We start from the raw sequence: 20,886 nt of genomic DNA on the forward strand, positions 1-20,886 counted from the left end.
TCCTGTGTTTTTAATCCTTACTGTGTTCTGCTTCCAAGAATCCTGTCTTTATCTGTTTAACCCCAAGGTGATAGAACCACTGTGTAACAAAATGTTTGAATTTGGTGTTTAGATACAGCTGTCACTGAGTTCAGTGAGGATAGCTCAGAGCAGACCTACAGGGTTGCACTATCATTTGTGATATGCATGGGTTTTGTCATATTTCTCAGAATATTGTATTATATGCTTGAGTTCTCTCTTTTTATTTTTTTTTTTAATGCAGCTTTCTTACAGTCACTGCTGTGTCATATCAAAAGAAATCCCTGAGCTACAGTTTACTCACTAATCCTGGTGGTCTATTCAGTATTGATCAGGCAACAGGAGAGATCAGTTTAACTCAGAGTGTGGATTATGAAAGTGACCCACACCAGTATCTTCTTTTGGTCAGAGCAGAGGAAAGTGAGGAACAGTTCAGCAGTGCTGCTGAGGTAGGTGCTCCCCTCTGGCAGCCTGTGTGCAATTCCATTTTCCCTCATCCTTTTGATTTCTGTACAGACTCACCAGGAGCTCCCATTTCTGGCTGTTCTGCTGTTCTTTTCAGAAGTCTTTCTGTCTGTGGGTCGATGTTGAGGACTGGTTGAGGTACTCTTAGAGTTCACTCTTGCAGATGCTTTAAAAGTTGTTTATGGGACATCAGTATTCCCTCCCATCACAGATCCTAGGCATTATCTGGGAAAATGTGGAAACAGATGCAGCCAATCCAGACATGAGGTTTTGTCTTACTCTAAACCTTCATACAATGTGATGTTTAAGATTTGTTTCAGTTTAAAACAAAGACACAACAGAAAATTATTTATTTTGTATCAAAACTACAAAGTGAACTTGTAAAAATGAAAAGTACTAAAAACTCATAGAGATATTAAAAAATTATGGTTTGTGGTATTTTGGAAAGCTCTTTGAGAGCAAAAATATTTCCAAATATAGTTATTACACTTGTTTGAATTCATGGATTCACTGAGCTGGGAAAAGCATGCAGTATGAGTTTGTTCCTTTTGCAGGAGACAGAATTATTAGGGACAAGTGTGAGGACACAGAGCCAGGGAAGCAGCATGTCAGTGTAACAAACACTGGCTGTAGCACACCAGAGGTAATAGTTTCTATTGACCCTGTAATGTACTACAAGGTGGAGGGTGGCAGAATATGACTTGAACGAGGATTATGAGATGATTTTACAAATACATTTAGCCTGAATGTAGTTTGACTTGTACCTACTTTACACTGATACAACCTCAACACTGAGAGAGAGCAACTCTAGTTTGTGCATATCTGCTCTGTAAGGCTGGGTGGAATACAGCTCCACCTGTTGCTCTGTAATGCAGAATGCCCCAAGCAACTGCAGAGAGCCTGAAGTGCAGCAGGATGAACGGCCAGACAGGCTAATTTACACCCTCCTTACTGTTCAGAGTGTAAACAATGCAACTGTGGACTCATACTTGACACAGGAACAAGAAAGCATTTTTAAATATGTTAGAAGCAAAACTGTATTTCTTTCTTGGTTTACCAGAACCACAGAATATTCTGAGTTGGAAGAGACCTATAAGGATCATCGAGTCCAACTCTTAGCCCTGCACAGGACACCCCAGGAGTCACACCATGTGCCTGAGAGTGTTGTCCAAATGCTTCCTGAACTCTGTCAGGCTTGGGGCTGTGACCACGTCCCTGAGGATCAGTTTACATCTGATTTGTGCTGCTCTAATTGAATTCAGAACTTGGTCTTGGGGAATTTTACTGCTAAAATGTAATATGCTTGGCAGCAGAGTTTTTAGTGTTACGAATCACAGAAGTGGTGTAAGATAAGATAATGGAAGGAGTGTGCTTGGCTAGCAGATGGTCCTTTTTCCTTTAAATTAGTAATGGGGAATAACCAATGGAGATGAAGGGTGAGTAAGAAACATTGCTGCAGGGGCTGGGACTTGGCAATTCCTGGTATCTTGGAATGTAATATCTCTGCAGAAAAAGAACAGTGTAAGAAAAATGGTTTATCCTGTGTGCTGTAGCTGTTGAAGACCTCAAGGATGTTTTTGGGAAATTCTTCTACATGATATGTCTAGAATACTGAAGCTGTTCCCTTAATTCACTTCCCTGTTTAACATTTCCCTCTTCTCCACTAAGGTTTTGGTTGTAATCACAGATGTGAATGATTGTGCCCCCGAATTTCATCAGTCTATTTACAGCAAAGTCGGTGTTCCTGAAACAGTTCCTATGACAACTGCGCTTCTGCAAGGTCAGTAATCCTGAAACCATTTGTTACATTGAGCGTATTTTTTTTCCCCTCCCCCTAGTTAGAATTCAGTTCAGAGGCCAAAATTACCTGTCCCAGCATGGGTGGTTGCAGCTCTCTGAAGGCAAATGGCACCTTGTAGAATTGTGTCAGAGTTATTTATTACTGCCACAGCCCAAACAGTTCTGGGGGAGGGGGAGACGAAGGAAAGAGATGTTCTCTGTAGGATTTTGAAGTAACAGAACTTCGGTTGTGGTTGGTATTATATCAGCAGGCTCAGAGTAGCAATCTTGCTGCATTTCTTGAGGGAAGAGAGTGATATTGGATCAGAAATTAGAGACACTTCAGCTCACCTTCTCTACCCATCTCTGAGAGTGCTTTGTGGGCTTGATGTAGGAATTCTACTCTCTTGCATTAAAAGCTTTATATACAGTTTAACTGTTCTGTGTGAGGTTTTGTTTGGATGCTTGACAAAAAGACTTTGCTTCTTCCCAGCGGAACCAATAACTTAAGCTTAAAGTGATGGTGCTCTGTAAAATGTAGCAATAATGCAAATTTTTGTCAACTAAGCAGTTGTACAAGGACCTTGTATTAGTCTTTAACCCTTACATAAACTTTTTTCTAAATCTTGAGGGGGGAAAAGGAAATTAAATGACAGGAAAATTGCCTTTTCCTAGTAAACAGGATTTTATAACCTCCTACTGTTCTGTTTAGTGATTTATCCTGTACTGATGGTAGTTAGTTACTGTTCTGGTAACTGTGCTTTTAGCATGGATTTTTACAGGTTCTTGGATAGGAACTGACAAGCACATAAGGTGCATCAGTTGAATAATGTATGTAAATATTCCATCTTTAGTTACACAGCGTGGGATCTGTTTGAGTGATCTGAAGTCAGCACTGTGGATCAGGTGGACACGAGAATACACATCTCTGTGTGGGAATGTGTTCTTGATAGCACAGGGCTCTTTAAATCCACCAGACAAAGGCATGACTAGTGGCTGAATTCAACTGGGGACTTCACTTTTGTTTATTTCTAAATGGCTTGTTTTCAGGTAAGGGCTAGTTCAGTAAAAAGCACAGGGGAGAGCACAGTTTTATAAACGATTTCAAGCATCATGTGCCAAGGCAGGGCCTACTGCAGTAGTAGTTATAGCACTTGCATTCCAATTCACTGACTTTGATCTACACAATGTCCCTTTCTTTCAATAGTGACAGCCACTGACTGTGATTCTGGAGAGAATGCCCAGTTGCTGTATTACACTCTGAGTCAAGACTTTGGCATCACTTCTCATGGCACCATTTTCCCAGCAACACGGCTGGACTACGAGAGACCCAACCACCTTTATGAGTTCATCGTTATGGCTGTAGATCAAGGGCAAGAGCCAAAGACTGGGACAGCAACTGTCAGGATCCACATCTCAAATGTGAATGATGAAGCACCCGAGTTTTCCCAGGCAATGTAAATACATATTCTTCAAACTCTGTTATCTTTGTCATTTACTGTTGCTTTTTGTATTTTGGTTGATCCCAGGGTGGTGGCTGGCTTTGGTTGAGTCAAATCTGAGAGCTGGACTGACAAATGGGGATGATATTTTCACTCTGAGACTCTCTTACTAGCAGGAAAAATAAAAAAAGGCAGTATATGGACAATCCCTTTTGACAGATCTTGCACTTATATTTCTTCCAATGTGTACTGAAGGGTAGGGTGCAGTAGTTTCAGACTACATTTCAAGAGGACCCCTCCACCACCAAAGGAAATCAGGCAGAAAAAACAGGCAACACAGTGTTTCCCTCATCCAGAGACATGGGGGAATTTTGCCTTTTAATTAGGCAATTTAAACTTAGAATCAGCAATGTGCATTTCTGGTTTATAGTTGTTAAAGAAAAATGCTTAGGTGACAGAATCCTAAATGACCAATGAATTATAAAACACACAAGATAAATGCCAATAAGTGGAGTTCACTTAATTTCACTTAGTCCTATGCCCTACAAACAGTATATATGTATTTTTTTTTCCTTCTAAAACATCCATAAGCGCTTTTCTTCCATAGCTGGGGCTCAGAAACATCTGAAGCAATGCCAAAAGTAGTGTAAACTTGCATTCATGTTAAAGACTTAGTAATGGAATTTCCAATCAGCTTCTGCATCAGCCTTCTACTCTTAGAAGTTGCTCAGAACAAAACCGAGGCAGAGATTTCAGTGATGTTAAGCTTGAGGTTTAGCTGAACAAAACATCAAAGCTTTCTGACAGTGCTTGTTTTATGTAAAGATGACCTCAGTCTTCAAAATCTTGTGCCCTCTTTTCTTTTCTCAGCATTGCTTTGGAGATACAGCTTGGAAAATTTGATCTTTTGTAATTTCTTATTGGATCTCTCTATATTTTCAAACACTAAACCAAGTTAAGTTTCTCACTCTTCAGCTGATGCCTGTTTTTCATTTATTTATGTGTTTTAATATTCAGAGTCAACAAATATTTATCTATATCTGTTCCTAATATTTTATCACAAGTGAGTGATGCCATTAAACGTGCTGTAAACATCTCTAGCAAATTGGTATCAGAAAATATAGTTTAAGAAAAAAACCCCAAACCCTGCAAATTAGTATTTAAAGTTTACTGAAGAATGTGATTAAAATTAACATTGTTTTAAATGACCAAACATTTACAAGAAACTTTTCTGTTCTTTGTGCAGTAGCAGGGAAACTGCTGTTGTGTGTATTGTGTAGATTGGTGAATTCAGCTCCTGGGACTCAAATTACCTCACGTGTTTGGTTAACTAGGCTTTGATTTTACTCTGTCTTTCTGTCATGAAAAAAAAATCTTGAACCCAGAGGTGAATTTCAGGTACAACTTTGTTGACGTTTTCAATGAAATAGAATCATCGTGAGCACACGTAAATTAGGGCCTGCTGAGAGACTAGTCTGCAGTTAATGTTATGCTCTGTGGCAGGCTAATACAAATCTAGATGATGATGTTGTCCTTCTAGCCCTTTGTTTAAATAGATTTACAGTCCAGTATAAACCCATGATTCCTTGCCACGAGCTTTCTTTCGTCGCAGTTATTCTTTATCTCAGTTATGAAATGCTTTAGGCTACCACTCCGTTTCATTTTGTCAGTTTTTACTTTCTCTTTTTTAAGAGACCTCCTCTGAACTCTTCTGTCCCTGTATTTCATGTTAAAAATTATCAGCATTACTGTTCATTTGCTTTCCAGATGCAGAGTTAAGACAGTGTCTTGAGGGTTGTGCCTGAGCTAAAGCAGAATAATTTGCTTCTCTTACTTGGTTGAATATAAAACCAGGGGAAGAAAAGAAACTGTTTCTCTGAAGGTTTCACTGCAAACACATGTATCTTGACAACTAAAACTAAGGGAGAGGTTTTCTTTGCATCCATTTTTCTTTTTCTTTAAATATTTTGCTGTTCTCAGCATATGGCCAGTGTGTCCATAAGCACTCTGAACCCAGTGGTGCTCATGTGTTTGGTTGGATACAGGAGCTGTAGTTCGTTCTTTGGGATTTCTGCTGTGGACAGGTCTGTGGTGTGCTTAGTCTGACCTATGCTCAATCTAGTCAGATAAAATAATAAATATTTGGGACTTTGCTAAAGCAGGGGGCTTTTCTACTCCAGAGAGCTTTAAGCTTAGGCTGATAATGCCTCTTAAAAGCTTAAAATGTCAGTGATGTGTCTGGACTTGAGAAGAGATTTTTGTAAAAGTGACATTATGCACATATCCTCCAGATTTGATTCTCATCTTAGTCATGCTGGGGCAAAGACTACACTGAAGGCATTTTGGGGGCTTGTCTCAAAGTGTGCTGTAACAGGCACTGCTTTAACTTACCAGATGTTTGCTGTGGGTCTGTGAAGCTCATCTTTTTAAATTGAAAAACCCAAGTGACTTCTGCAGTGCACACAAGTCTTCAACAAGTCTGAGCTTCAAAGCCATGGTACTAGTGGAAATTTGCAGTGAAAATCTGTGGGGTTTAATGTCAGAAAGACATGGATGGTTGGACAGATCATCAATACTACTATTTCACTGCTTAACAAAGAAGCATGGTACCACTGTAATTGTATTAGTACTTACAGATCTCTGCAGTGCCTGCCCTCTGAACAGGTAATCAGTAGATGTTTTAAAGCTTAGTCCTCTGTACATTGTTTCCTGTCTAAATTTATAAAGCGCTACCATTTGGGTTCTGGGTTTTTTTTTTTTTTCTTTCTTTTTTAACAGCTACAGGAGTTTTGTTTCTGAAGATGCAGGCTCAAACACCCTGATTGCTACAGTTAATGCTGTCGACCCTGATGGAGATGGTGTGACATACGAGATCCTGTCTGGGAATGAGAAGGGAAACTTTGTTATTGACCCTAAGAAAGGTAATGATATATTAGCTCTTTGCTGCTGCAGTAATGTTGATTCTGTTGTGATGCACCTTGAATTTCACACAATCACGGAACAGAACCACAGAATATTCTTGAGTTGGGAGGGACCCACAAGGGTCATCCAGTCCAACTCCTGGCCCTGCACAGACACCCCAACAACCCCACCCTGTCCCTCAGAGCGTTGTCCAAATGCTCCTGCAGCTCTGGCAGCCTTGGGGCTGTGCCCACTGCCCTGGGGAGCCTGTTCAGTGCCCACCACCCTCTGGGGGAAGAACCTTCTCCTGAGATCCACCTTCTCCTGAGATCCACCCTGCCCCTGCTCTGACACAGCTCCAGCCATTCCCTTTTGGTCTTAATTAGGTAGCTATTATAAAACTGAATAGCATGTGCTATCTTTGAAACTTAATTTTAAAAGGTGCAGGGGAAGGATGCATTAAACTCTTGTTTAATGTTAAAAAAAGATATAATTTCTTAAAAGTTCTGTATAATTGACCTTCTTTACTTATTCAGTGTTTGCTTTCAGTCTTTTAACTTAATAGAGCATTGTTATAGGTAACAGGGAGCTTAATAGACAGTAACTTTATGGAGTATGTTATTATTGATAACAGTGTGATATCCCAAAATGTCAGACAAGGATCTGAATAGCATTTAATATTGGAAACTGGACATTTTGGTTTTTAGATGAGGCTTTCCCTCACTGTGCTATTATGTCTGTCCTGATTACATGTGTGAGCAAACACTTTTTAGCCAAGTTTACTTGTGTTGTACTGACACAAAACGATGCATTTGTAGGTGGAATGACTCTACCACTGTTTTATTTCAGTGAAGGCAAAATTATATAAAATCTGAACTAAAAAAGTGTATTTTTAATTTAAAGACAAAATAATTCCCATGACCAGTGTTATTTAGCCAAGAACACTTCATGCATGTGAAAAAAAAAAATGTGTGGAGAATACTTTTCAGTTTAAGGCATTTGTTCTGAAATACCAATTTTTACATCTTTTAAAGTTCTTTTCAGCAGTCACATGTTTTTAAAACATGAACAGGGGAAAAAAGAAACCACCACATTGGTGTCCTCATTAGAAAAAAATAAATAAGAAAATGCACACCCAACATACAAGTAGGTTGGCATATCCCTTTAAGTTAATAGGATTTATTTGCTGTTGATTGCCTGAAAAAACGAAAGAGGATGTTTTGATATTGAAGCAGGCAAACAAACTGAAATCCCATTGAAGGATTGAATTAACTTAATTAACTTCAGTTAAACTACTTTGTATTTTGAACTTAGAGTTTTCACAGCATAAGCATGGAATATATAGGAAGGCATAAACTGCCCTAAGTTATTCCTTCTCTTTATTTCATGGAGTTCACTTAACATGAAATTTTAATTTCAATGCAATCATGGTTTTGCAATATTAATGTGTAGATTCTGAAATGTTCCCAAAAATACAGTGTGCAGGTAACTTGGAAGTGTTGAAGTGTAATCCTGAATTTATTGTGAGCTCCTTTCTTACTTACAAAGAGAGTGTCAGGTTCCAAGAGTTAAATTTCTAAAGATGCTTTGTCACCTGAAGAGGAACAATGGTTTTGAAAGTGTCTAATTGCCACAGCATTAAGATATCTGACACTTCTGAAAATCGTTTTTTAAAGTGCTCCAAGCATTTGATTGTTGGCATCTCTTGGGATTAGCTCCATAGTTTGAATATAGATAATCGCATATAGGTACGTTTATACTTTTTTACCAATTAATTTTATAGTCTTTGAAACTTTATTTTAGGAACATGAGCATTTTTTCCAAAACACTTTTGGGCTTTAGTTGCTGAATAAACCATTAAAGGTTTATGCAGTGATTTGCAGCAGTTCCTTTTCAGGGACGATGTCAGGGGAATAGTCTGTACCCCCTTGGCAGAAATGTGGAGGTAAAGTGGAGATGTGTCAAAGATAAGCACTGCAGCTAAAACAATACATCTGCAGGCAAACTGAGTGACATTGATGCTGTGACAATCCTCTGTTGTAATGACAATTGCTATTATTCCTGATGAATAACAGAAGTGATGGATGGATGATGGAGCAAAAGGATGACAGCTCCTCACTGCATGGTCTCTGTTTTTGTAGCACATCTCTCCCTGACAGTGCCTTTGTGTCCCACCCAGCAGGGTGTAGCATTTGGGGGAATTATCAGGGTAGCAAAATAAGGGTTTCTGAGGCTGTGCCTCTACAAGTAAATGCTGCTGTGATTGTGCTGCAGGAAGGCAAAGTTGAAGTAGTTTCAGCTGAGCTGTCGATGGCAGCTGCAGCAGTAGATGTGTGACACGTGTGTCATTGCAGTAATGATACAGGAACAGAGCCAGGCTCGCTGGTGGGGCAGGTGCAGGTAAAACACCAGTCTACCACATTGCTTCTGTGTCTTTTTTGGTTTATTTTGCTTTTTTTCTGTAGCAGGTAGATAAAAGCTGTTCTGTGTGGGTCAGCTGAGGTGTAACTGTTGTCTCGTTTAGCTCTGTAGCCATACCTGCAGACATACCTGTTGTGATGTCTTAATTTTGTTTTAATATCACACTGCAGTAAAAACACCATAGTTAAATTAAACTGCAGCAACCTTATGGTTTATTGGTGAATAGGCAAACCAGAGTGGCTTGTTGTCACTCCTACTAATGAGAATAATAATGGTAATTGGTTGATGTAGAAAAAACCCCCACAACCTGTTGTTTTTACAGGGCTAGTTAGACTTCGTTCGAGCCCGTTTCCTAAGCTGCAGGGGACAGAGTATGTACTTAATATCACAGCTACTGATGATAATGCCTCTGGAGGACCCCACCCCCTTACAAGTACTGCCCAGGTTGTTGTGAAAATTGATGATGTCAACAATAACAAACCTGTCTTTCAGAAGGTAAATATTTGAGGCTCGTTGGTTTGTGTTGTACTGTGTGTAATTGTTTGTTTAGCACTGTGTTGTCACTGCAAATGTGCAGCAGGGGAGCTACTCAGTGGGGTTGCTCTGCTTCCCTCTCTCCTTTAGAGTCCTGGTGTATCTGTCTTCTCCATCTTTTCCATCCCTCCCTAAGAATAGCAGGATTTGTCTTCTTCTTGTGGCAGGACAGCTCCTGTGAGCCCTGTGCTCCCTGAACCACACCTCATCTCTGGCATTCCACAACATGAGGCTGTGACACACTTTTGGAGTTTTCATGTGACATAAGAGCAGGAATCAACAGGGATGGCTGTCTGTGCAGTGGAACTGTTCCAGAATCTTCCAAAATGCCTCTCTTAATTGCATAGGCTTCCTCTCATGGGCTGGAACCAGTGAAAGAGAGAAGAATGAGTGTTTTAGCTTAAATAGTAAAGTACTTTAAAAAATAAATGCTGTCATTTGTTTTCAGAATGCTAATTCGTATTAAAGGTCTGTTGTCTAAAAATTTCAAGTCTGATGCTGATGACTCAAATGTTGCTGGACAATGTTGGATATTTTGAAAAGTCAGCAACTATTCATATGTCAGTCTTGGAAATTCTCAGTAACCTTTCCTTGACCAAGTTACTTTGTGTAAAATCTCTTTTTGACCAAAGCAATTCTGCAGTTTGGGCAAGTGTACGCCCTCTTTTTTATTAGACTTTTGCTAATTTAGAAAAATTTTGCATTTGGAAGTAACTGCAGCTTTTTCTCCAAATATTTTTGTTTGTTGGAGGTGCTCAGTGGCCTCATGTTGAGTGTGGTTCATATAACCACAAAATAGCAGGTGAAGTCTGTAAATTAGTGATGATACAGATAAAACATTAACAGCAGTGCATGGGAATGAAGTGTTGCTGTATTGGTTTTCCTTTTTTTTCCTCCTCTGGTGTATCTTTTTTACAGTAATTGCATGGTAAGTTCTTGATGTTTCTGTTGGTTTTTTATCTTCTCTCCTATCTTAGTGCCAGTATTATCGGGAACATGCTTCTGTCTTGGAAAACCAACCTTCAGGGACAGTTGTACTGCAGGTTGAAGCCACTGATGCTGATGAAGGAGCCAATGGTATAGTGAAATATGGCTTGATGCACAGAGATGGTGTCCTACCAGCATTTACTATTCATCCTGACACAGGTAAAACAAATGTCAGAACATTTAGAAACCACTTTGTAACACTGATGGAAAAAAGGCTTAAATAAAATCAGACTTCATGCTTTTTTATTTAGTTTTTTTGACAGCAGATAAAATATAAACTGTATTAACTACATGAACAAGTATTCCATGGAACTAAGTTTCATACATGCCCAGTAATGAACTAAAACTGATGTTTTCCCTGAAATGTGGAAATTCTGCTGTGTGAAGTAACTTGTGTGTTTTTGTAACTGGATTTAAAAAAAACCCCAAACATTATCTTGCAACATTGCTAGTGGCATATAAATGATTTATCCAAGTGACAGTAGTCTTACAAACAGCAAAGGAATTTAGTCTTGGAAGATTGAAAATAAGTTCAGACTGAACTTCTGGAGGAGAGAAGGCATGAAACATTCCTCTACCCTGTACTTACTGCTCTTCAAAGGAAATATTTCTTTAATAAACTCATTCTCCTAAAGTTAGTTTGGTACTTATCTCCATTTTCTAAATTTAAGTCCAGTTGTGTGTAGATGTAACTGAATTTCGTGTCTACTGCTGCAATTGTTAAATCTTGTCATTGGATCCTTGGACCTGAAGTTCATGTTAAAGGTGTATTTGATCTATTGCTTTGTATCTCAGTGTATTGACAGCCCAGTAAACATCTATGTGTAGAATATTGTCAAATGCCTAATATCTTAACTGTCTGGTATTTACTTTGTTTTCAGGAGTTCTGACAACTGTTCAGGTATTTGATCGAGAAAAGCAGAGGGAATATCCCATCACTGTGACAGCAACAGATCAGGCAGCGGAACCACTCATTGGAATATGTCAGATAAATGTTGTCATCCTGGACCAAAATGACAATGACCCCAGATTTGAAAACACCCACTATGAATGTAATTGAGAGTCATTGGATAGAGTTTCGGTGCCCTGAGTGTGAGCTTGCCTGATGTCTCCGATTTTGGGGTGTTTGTTTTCTTCCTGGCAGTAGAATATGTGACAAATTAGGTGATTGCAGCCAGAGATGCTCTTACCTTAACTAGTTGCAGAACTGGTACTCTGTGTCATGTGATGTAACAAGTACAGTCTTGGTTCTTCCTTATGGGAGAATTCCTTGAAGCAATAGCCATGGCAGTGTCTGGTACTGCACAGGGATGGGGAAGCTGCAATAACAGTGTGGGTGTGCAGTGCTGAGCATTAACTGTATCCTTTGTTTTCAGATTAGTAGATTTCTCTCATAGGTTTTGATTGCATAGTTTTCCTTTTCCCATTTGAATTTTGTAATTCTTCGTTGTCTGTTGTTTTACCTTTCCTTGTTGGTTCTTCAAAAAAACCCTTCCTGTTTATGGAAGCAACCCGAGACATGTGTAATATTAAGAAAAAAATGAAGACTGACAATTCTCCATTAGTTATACAGTGCAAATCCTAGAAAGTAGTTTCTGACAATGTGGTCCTTTTCTTCTACTTTTATGCAATAAATTAAAATTCAATTTAAGTATAATACAGAGCAATTAGTCCTTTATTAAAATACAATTCAAATAATTGTAAACAATAAGAATTCCAGTTTATCAATGTGATAACATGAAGTTCAGGTGTGATCCACAGCTCTGGAGTGATAGCAGCCCTTTAAAATACTCAGTGCAATGTGTATGGCCATTGTTCCAAGGAAGATCAAGTTACAGCTTCCATACGTTATTACTTTAGTATTTCTGCATGACTTACTAAGATGTCCATGGTACTTCAGTGAATGAATGATGTGTTTGAAATCTCCTTTCCTTACATTAGATTTCTTACGAGAGGACACAAGGGTTGGGACCAGCTTCCTGCGTGTTGCGGCCCGGGATGATGACTACAGCTCAAATGCTGCCATCACATATTCCATAGCCAACGAAGAACCAAATTACTTTCAGATTAATCCTGCTACAGGCTGGGTGTTTGTGAACCAACCCATATCTCAGGTATGGGGCTTGCTTTCCTTTCTAAGCTGATTATCTCAGTATATCCCCAGGAGGGACTGAGGCCATGAGTTTGTGTTACCCCGTCATGTTAGAGGATCAATACACGGTGTTTAAATTAAACGTGAGTCTAAGGCTTTTAGCTCATGAGTTCATTGACTGTAAACTGCATATAAGCAAACCTTGCTTTCAGCTGGAAAGCAGCACTGCCTCTGAGAATCGGCTATTCCCATTTCCCTGGTTTTGGCATGCTAATTCCAAGGGCTGGAGGGCTGAGATCATAAGCAGGAGAGCAGGAACCCAAGTGTAGGATTTCACTGTGTTAACAGGCAACAATTTCAGACACAGACCTGAGTGCTCCTGATACGGATTCCCTACCTGATTTATGTTAGTTATGGTGGACTAAGTGTAGCTATCCCTCAGGAAGATGAAAGCATAATGAATAAAATTGTTGCATGAAAGATCGATTACTTTGGCCATTTCTAAACATCTGCACGAACAGTTCGAAGTTTTCAGAGTTCTGAAGTAATTTGTGTTAAAATGAAAATGTTATTGTAGATGCCAGTTTTTAAATACCTAACAGATATTTTTAATACTGAAATTTAACTTCTAAGTTACTAACACACCATTTGGTGAAGATGTGTCCTTTTAGTATGTTTTCTTTAGTGAATCCAAGAACCCTGTAGACCTAATAAAAACTTCTTGTAGGTAAGCTTATGAACTCAGGGGCTTCACAAAGTAGGCTATTTTGACTCTGTTTAGGATTTTGTGGGAAATGTACTAAGGTTTATTGAGACACATATCAAAATTTTCCAACAATCTTCAGTAAAGCAAAGAGCAGAATTTTCATCAACTTTGCACCTGTTTAATATTTTAAGTTCAATTGCAAATATTTTTCTTCTGTGTAGGTTTTCTTCTGTGCCTTTTATTTTATGCATCAGTTTATTTTGGAGCCCTGTTCAAAACCTTCTGTAATGAAACCTTTTGTACTCTTCAGAGATCATCTATAATTCGAGAGGTTATTGCTACAGATGGAGGTAATAGGAGCACTAAAGTTGAACTTGCTGTAACTGTTACCAGTGCAAAAAACCAGCCTCCACAGTGGGAAAGAGACAGCTATGAAGTTGTTATTCCAGAGAATATTACACGAGATGCCTCAGTTTTGGTAAGATTGGACAGATTTGTTTGTCTGTGTGTAAGCTCTAAGGCTGTACAGTAACTGAATGTTTTTTGTTTGCTTAGAGGTGGTGAGCTTTTATAAGTTTTGTGATTTGTAGCTGAGTGTCTGGGGGAGTCAAAACACAAAAGCTTTGGGAAATGTTGCTGTCCTTGCACAAGTGTCGATTAAACACTTCATGAACTGTGCAGACAATCAAAGCAACTTCTCCCCTTGGCGATCCCCGTGTGACTTACAACCTGGAAGAGGGACTCGTTCCGGAGACCAACATGCCTGTTCGCTTCTACCTGACTCCAAACAGACACGATGGTTCTGCTTCAATCCTGGTAGCTGAGCCCCTGGACTATGAAACAACAAAGAGCTTTCTGCTGAGGGTTCGAGCACAGAACGTTGCTGCAGTTCCTCTGGCAGCGTTTGCCACGGTCTACATTAATGTCACAGGTGCGTCGGCTGTCCAGGGATGTTACAGCAGAATCGTGCATGTTTTTTCTTTAAGGCTTTATGGTTTTCTCTCTCTGTGCTCTTTTGATGTTTCAGATGTCAATGACAATGTCCCATTCTTCACTTCATCCATCTATGAAGCCTCAGTAATGGAGGGAGCTGATGTTGGGACGTTTGTCATTCAAGTGTCTGCCACCGACCTCGACCTTGGTCAGAATGGGGAGGTGAGGAGGGGGACCTACATCTGCTCTGATGAAGGGTGGGGAATAACTTCTGTGTGAGCAATAACATTGTGTGAACAATGGCTAAATAGTCTGGGAGTCTTCAGCCTAGAAAAGGGAGGACTAATAGGGAAATGTAGAATGAAATAAAGTAGTTTATTACAAGCTTCTCTGTGTTGTCATGTGAAAAATGAAACTAAAACTGGTAGGTGTGAGACAGAAAGCAAAGAGGAAATATTTATACAGCCTGGAGTTTAGGTGAAATATTTGCTGTAGAATGCTCTGTTTTGGAAAGGTCTACTTAGGCCTAAAATGAGATTGGATAAATTAATGGGAGAAAAACCATGTTAAAAACTTCTATGAGTTGTAAACCACTGGGGGTATTGCAAACTGAATCCTTACAAAATATGGCAAGTTAACGCCCAAAGTGGAAGTATTCCTTGCTGATTTAAAAAACTGAAAGTAGGTATATCCTTAGAACAAGAGTGCAATCTGAGGTCAATCACAGAAACATATGTATAATAGAGACTGGAACCAGGCTTTCTTGGCCCTTGTTGAGTTCTCAGGCACAAGACTGTTCTTCCTCTCCCTAAGTACTTATTTGGCTGTGAACTTTCCAACAAAAGGAAAAGTATAGATTAACAACTTCTGTTTAATCCTTTAGATAACTTACTCCCTGTTACATGACAGTGGCAGAGACTACGCCCATTTCCGCTTGGACTCCCAGACAGGCTCAATATACACGGCCTCGGTGTTTGACAGAGAGAAGAAGGGCTCCTACCTTCTGGAAGTCAAGTCAGTGGATGGCTCTGAATCAGCCCGACCTGGAAAACATGGGAAGCCAAACTCTGGTAAGAGACATGTCTGCAACAAGCATGATGTTACCTGGATCGGTCTCTGAAATGCAAGATTTAAGTGTTTTTTTCAAATCTGCATGTGAAAGAGTGTCAGTTGGTTTGGTTTCCGGGATGGATTTTTTACTGTTTGTGCAACAGTTGTGTCACAGGTGGAAGATAAATTTTATATCATCATCAAGCAAGTTTTTTGTTCTGAAATTAAGAGAAAACTAGAGCTTCATATTTAGACTTTAGAGAGAATTTCCTGGCTAATAAAGATGCACCTGTACAGTTCAGATCTTTGGGCAGTGGAAGTGTTTCTCAAAGCACTGCGTGTGTTACTGTATTCAGTCAAAAGTAATTATGAAGTAGGAATATTCAAGATAGAGAATCCCTTTCTTGATTGATCTTCCTGCTTAAATAACGACTTAAAATTTTGTGGCTTCCAGACAAAAAGTTATGACTAAAAACTGTACAACGGCCGTATTAGGCATCAATTATTCATGTATTATCTGTTTAAACAAATTGGATGTGACATTCATTTGATATCCAAGTGCTTTTGAGTAATGTTGGTATATATATGGTCCACAACCCTAAGGGTTTGTTTCTGTATTGTCTGCATATTTGTCTTCATTTAACGTGCAGCGAGACAGGTTAAGGAATTGTAGCTGACAGAAGTGGCACAGCTGAGGGTTTTAATCTCTCGTTCCTCGTCTCTCTAGACACGGCCTATGTGCGTGTTTCCATCAGTGATGTGAATGACAACGAGCCTGTCTTTGCTCAGAGTGTCTATGAGGTAAATGTGGATGAAGACCAGGATGTGGGCTCCACTGTTGTCACAGTCAGTGCTAACGATGAAGATGAAGGTAAACTATTGGAATTCCCCACAGCTGTGTCTGAAATATTCATGAGTTAATTTCAGCACACCAAGACATATTTAGTGGTGTTAGGAAGGAAATGTCTTTCTGTCCCACATTTTAAAACTTATTTTAAGTGTGAGCTGATCAGGCATGAATATCAGTTCATAATGGAGCTGTGAGGTGTAATCTCTTATTTCAGGAGACATGCATTAATGTGGGATGATATGGAATAATTTCTGTGCCAGAAAAGACACATTCATTACAGATCATATCATTTTCTTACAAATGGGTTCCAGTATAAATGTCCTGATTAACTAAATAAATCAGACTGGATTTCAGTGAGATTCATTTGTTTTCTCTATGGGCAGTGTAGTTCTTTTACTTTTTCTTCTAAACAATCTCTTATTTGAATCTGACTTCCTAAATGCATGTGATGAGTCTTAGCTATATTGTTTTATCCACAAATCAATCAGAACTTCAGCCACAGGTCATGTAAAAGTAAGTACACAGCCAGTGCTCATAAATGAGAGAGGGAACAGTACAGACTTGCATCTTTTGGCTCTGGTGCATTCCTCATTAGACTTCCCTGTATGGTAAAGCCCTATGTTTTTTTCATGCACAAGTCCCAAAGGACTGTTCTGTCAGTATGTTTGTGAAGTAGAAGTAAATCCTGACTGCATTGGATTCCTCACCCATTGTGTAGGAGGCTGAGGCAAATGTGGCAAAGATGTACTAAAAAAGGATTTACCTACTCGAGGAACTTCTGGTTTGTTACTTAGGCTGTCTGTAAATCTGCTCTATAGTACTGGACAGGGGACCTGATGTGATGAATATATTGCACTTTATTTCTATCCTCTTAATAAAGTAAAAGCAGAATTATTACCTCATGGCAAAGACACATTTTACAATTAGAGACAAACTACAGTTGGACATACTCGGGTTGAAAATGCTGATAAGTAATCTGACATAACTGCGTGTTTTAAAAGACCACAAAACCATAATAACACAAATCAGCTGTTGTATGGTTTGTACTTCATCTCAACGTGCCGTGCTTCAGCCTGCTTCCAGAAACATGTGTTTTCTGACCCTGTTGGTAATTGACAGGAACAAATGCTAAATTACGGTATCAGATCACAGCTGGAAACACGGGAGGAGTCCTTGATGTCGATCCAGAAACAGGAGCCATTTTTATTGCCCAACCACTGGACTATGAAGAAACAAAAATGTATGAGATTCACTTGTTGGCCTCTGATGGGAAATGGGAAGATTATGCAGTTATCATCATCAGTGTCATGAATAAAAATGATGAGGCTCCAGTTTTCTCTATCAATGAATACTATGGAAGTATAATTGAGGAAATGGATGCGTTACCAGTCTTTGTACTTCAGGTAGTGTATTCGGTTTCAGAGACTGTGATATTTCAATGAAAGAGCACAGATTACTGTGGGACAGTTATGGGACAATAATCTAGCAAATATATATTAATGGTATTTAGTTTTACTGAGGTTTTTTTGTCACTGGAAGAGGAGAAGTGGACTTTTAAGAAAAAAACAATTACAAAGATAGTAGGAGAAACAAGATGGATCATCTGTGATCCTGAAGAGCAAATAATTAGCATTTTAAAGTAGCTATCAGAATAGCATGTTTAAATTACTTCTATGCATATGAAAAATATAATATTTTTTTGGTACTAGAATATCTACATTGTTGTTGTAGTACAAAGCATGTTTGTCACGCTGAATTGTCCCTAATTTGCTATTCCCTGGCATGCACATATTAATACCCTGTCATGCTTTTGCTTGGGCTCCTTTAGACTGTAGCAACGTACAGGATGTGATGCAATCATGGTATATTTCATACTTTCTATGTCTTCTTTTCAAAACTTTTGTAGGTCATGGCAAGTGATCCTGACAGTGATGTGGATGAAGGAGACTTGAGATACTCATTGCATGGGTATGGTGCAGCTGATATTTTCACAATAGATGAGAAAACAGGCAGCATTTACTCACACAAGACACTGGACAGGGAGGAGAGAGCGCTGTGGAGATTTATTGTGTTGGCTACTGATGAAGGTGGAGGAGGACTCACAGGGTTTGCTGATGTGATTATCAACGTGTGGGATATAAATGACAATGCACCCACGTTCATGTGCATGCCCGATGACTGCAATGGGAATGTGTTTGAGAATTCTCCTGTGGACACTTTAGTCATGGAAATGGGTGCAGTTGATCGTGATGATCCAAATGTAGGTCTTAATGCTGTCCTGACTTACAGGATAACGGAGAATGTGAAAAATGAGTTTGGTACTGACATGTTTAATATCAATCCCAGTACCGGTACAATCCACGTTGCAGGGGGAATGCTAGACAGAGAAAGGACTGAAAATTACTTTCTTACTGTGGAAGCAAGAGATGGGGGAGGGTTAACAGGAACTGGCACTGCCACTGTCTGGGTTGCAGACATCAATGATAATGTACCTGTGTTCACAAAAAAGATGTGGCAGGCAGCAATTCCTGAGAACAGAGCCATCGACTCAGAGGTTTTGCAGGTGTGTGCTACAGATGCAGACATTGGGGAAAATGCAGACTTAACATTCAGTATCATTGGGGGAGACCCAGATCAGAAGTTTTACATTGAGAATGACAAAGAATGGCAGTGTGGCACAATCCGACTGAAAAAAAAATTGGATTTTGAGAACGCACGTGAAAGAAAGTTTAATCTTACTGTTACAGTGGAAGATATGGATTTTTCCAGCGTTGCAGTGTGCCTGATTGAGGTTGAAGACTCCAATGACCACAGCCCAGCTTTCCTTTCTCAGTCTATTCAAACAAACCCTTTATTTGAAAACATACCTGCAGGTACCACAGTGACCACAGTGAGAGCTACAGACAAGGATTCTGATTTGAATGGGAAGATTGTCTATTCTATAAAGTCAGATTCAGATCCTATGAGGCAGTTTGTGGTTGACCAGTATGGTCACGTGGTTGTGGCAAAGACCCTGGACCGTGAAGTCGTTGATAAATACAGTTTAATTGTACAGGCTGCAGACCAAGGGACGCCTGCCCGCACTGGGAGCGTTACAGTTTTGATTAACTTGCTTGATATTAATGACAATGGGCCAAGGTTTGAGGCACCATACATGCCTGTAGTTTGGGAGAACAGGCTGAGGCCTGAAATAGTTTACATGAACCGCACATCAAAGCTGCTTCACGCGTTTGATCCGGACAGTGAGGAAAACGGGCCGCCCTTCACGTTTTCATTGCCACCAGATTATCAGAACTCTTTGGATTTTTCTCTTACTGACAACGGGAATAGCACAGCAACTGTAACTGCTTTGAGGTCCTTTGACAGAGAAAAGCAGAAGGTGTTTCATCTGCCGGTAGTTATCACAGATAGTGGGATTCCACCCATGAGCTCTACAAACACCCTGACGATAACGGTTGGTGATGAAAACGACAACTGCCACGAGTCCGGCCATAAGGAAGTCTATGTGTACAGTTACAAAGGTAAGTGCTATCTGGATGTTATATCAGATTCTGGGTGTTGTATCAGGTTCATGAATATAGCAGAGTTTTACACATAATTTTTTCTCCTTGCAGTTTGTTAATCTATCTCTTGAATGGTTTACGTGTTTCAAAACGGCAGGTTCCATTCTGTGAACTACTAAATAAAGTGGAATAAATAAACTACATTAAGCTCAGACCCTAGTGTGTAAAACTTATCTACCAAGAAACTGTTAGCTGAAAACATGGATACATTGCACTTGCAGTGTTTTTATAAACTAATAAAATCTATTTTCCATTTGTGAGTTTTCACCTACACAGAGTTTTTTGTGTGCACACATGATTCAGAAAGTATCTGACAGAGCATGAACAGTTTAATAATACTTCCTAACATTTGTCTTTAATTTCTATTACTGTGTTTTTTCCTGAAGTTTACCTCTAAAACTTTACCTTACACTAGTTCTGGTGACCCTTACTAAGCAGTTTATTACACCTTTCCCCAGTTAGTCCATTCTAGATAGACTTGGCTATATCTCAGCTATCATTGCAATAGTAGAATTTCTGATAAATATTAGAGAAGATGAATCTACAGAAGGTACATTGCAATGAGTAACATTTGTTGGATTCAGTACACCTAAATTAGAAAGAGGTGTGGCCAGATCACACTGTAGAAATGAGAGAATGAAGTTTCTAGGGTGGGTTGGGTCCTGATTTGAACCTTAAAAATTTCCCATGTTGCTGAATCTTGGCTGTTGAATTCAGGGGTCTCCAACCCTGGAGTTGCTCCTTTTGCTGTTTTAGAAGAGCTGCTTGGATGTCCCACTCCTGTGGCAGCCCACAGGGGCCTGAAAAAAGGACCAAGACCTGGCCCACCTTGGTGGCTTTTTGCCCATTACCTTTTCTCAGTCAAGTCCTTCTCTCCCAGCTGCACCCCACAAGATCTCTCCCTTTTTTGCTGTATTTCACTTGTATGCTGTTTAAAATAATAGACAAGCAGTGAAACATTTGGGAATTAACTCCTGATGTGGTGATTTTTTTTTTTTTCTGTCTTAGAATTTCATAGAGACTTGTATTTTATGTATTATTCTGTTCTGTTTTCAGCTCTTCTTTCATGTGACATCTGTAGTATATTCACATTTCCAGAGCTGGCAGAAATCATATGACAGGCTATGCATTGTTTTAAGAATCTT

At 39.4% G+C, this 20,886-nt stretch overlaps 1 protein-coding gene across 1 annotated transcript in view; it reads left to right on the plus strand.

Annotated features, from left to right (window-relative positions):
- The first annotated feature begins 432 nt into the window (after positions 1 to 432).
- LOC126637957 (neural-cadherin-like) overlaps positions 433 to 20,886 on the plus strand; it is a 41,572-nt gene continuing 21,118 nt past the window's right edge. The window contains exons 1-16 of the mRNA XM_050311526.1: positions 433 to 467; positions 1,038 to 1,126; positions 2,152 to 2,263; positions 3,470 to 3,719; positions 6,483 to 6,625; positions 9,349 to 9,521; positions 10,538 to 10,706; positions 11,429 to 11,599; positions 12,489 to 12,661; positions 13,656 to 13,823; positions 14,027 to 14,276; positions 14,373 to 14,500; positions 15,162 to 15,348; positions 16,056 to 16,199; positions 17,298 to 17,581; positions 18,085 to 19,699. Of these exons, the coding sequence (XP_050167483.1) occupies positions 2,242 to 2,263; positions 3,470 to 3,719; positions 6,483 to 6,625; positions 9,349 to 9,521; positions 10,538 to 10,706; positions 11,429 to 11,599; positions 12,489 to 12,661; positions 13,656 to 13,823; positions 14,027 to 14,276; positions 14,373 to 14,500; positions 15,162 to 15,348; positions 16,056 to 16,199; positions 17,298 to 17,581; positions 18,085 to 19,699 (3,877 nt within the window). The 5' untranslated portion in view covers positions 433 to 467; positions 1,038 to 1,126; positions 2,152 to 2,241. The remainder of the gene's footprint in view (positions 468 to 1,037; positions 1,127 to 2,151; positions 2,264 to 3,469; positions 3,720 to 6,482; positions 6,626 to 9,348; positions 9,522 to 10,537; positions 10,707 to 11,428; positions 11,600 to 12,488; positions 12,662 to 13,655; positions 13,824 to 14,026; positions 14,277 to 14,372; positions 14,501 to 15,161; positions 15,349 to 16,055; positions 16,200 to 17,297; positions 17,582 to 18,084; positions 19,700 to 20,886) is intronic.

This window comes from Myiozetetes cayanensis, unplaced genomic scaffold (assembly GCF_022539395.1).
Source record: "Myiozetetes cayanensis isolate MyiCay16 unplaced genomic scaffold, myiCay2020 scf16, whole genome shotgun sequence".
Classification (NCBI taxonomy): Eukaryota; Metazoa; Chordata; class Aves; order Passeriformes; family Tyrannidae; genus Myiozetetes; species Myiozetetes cayanensis.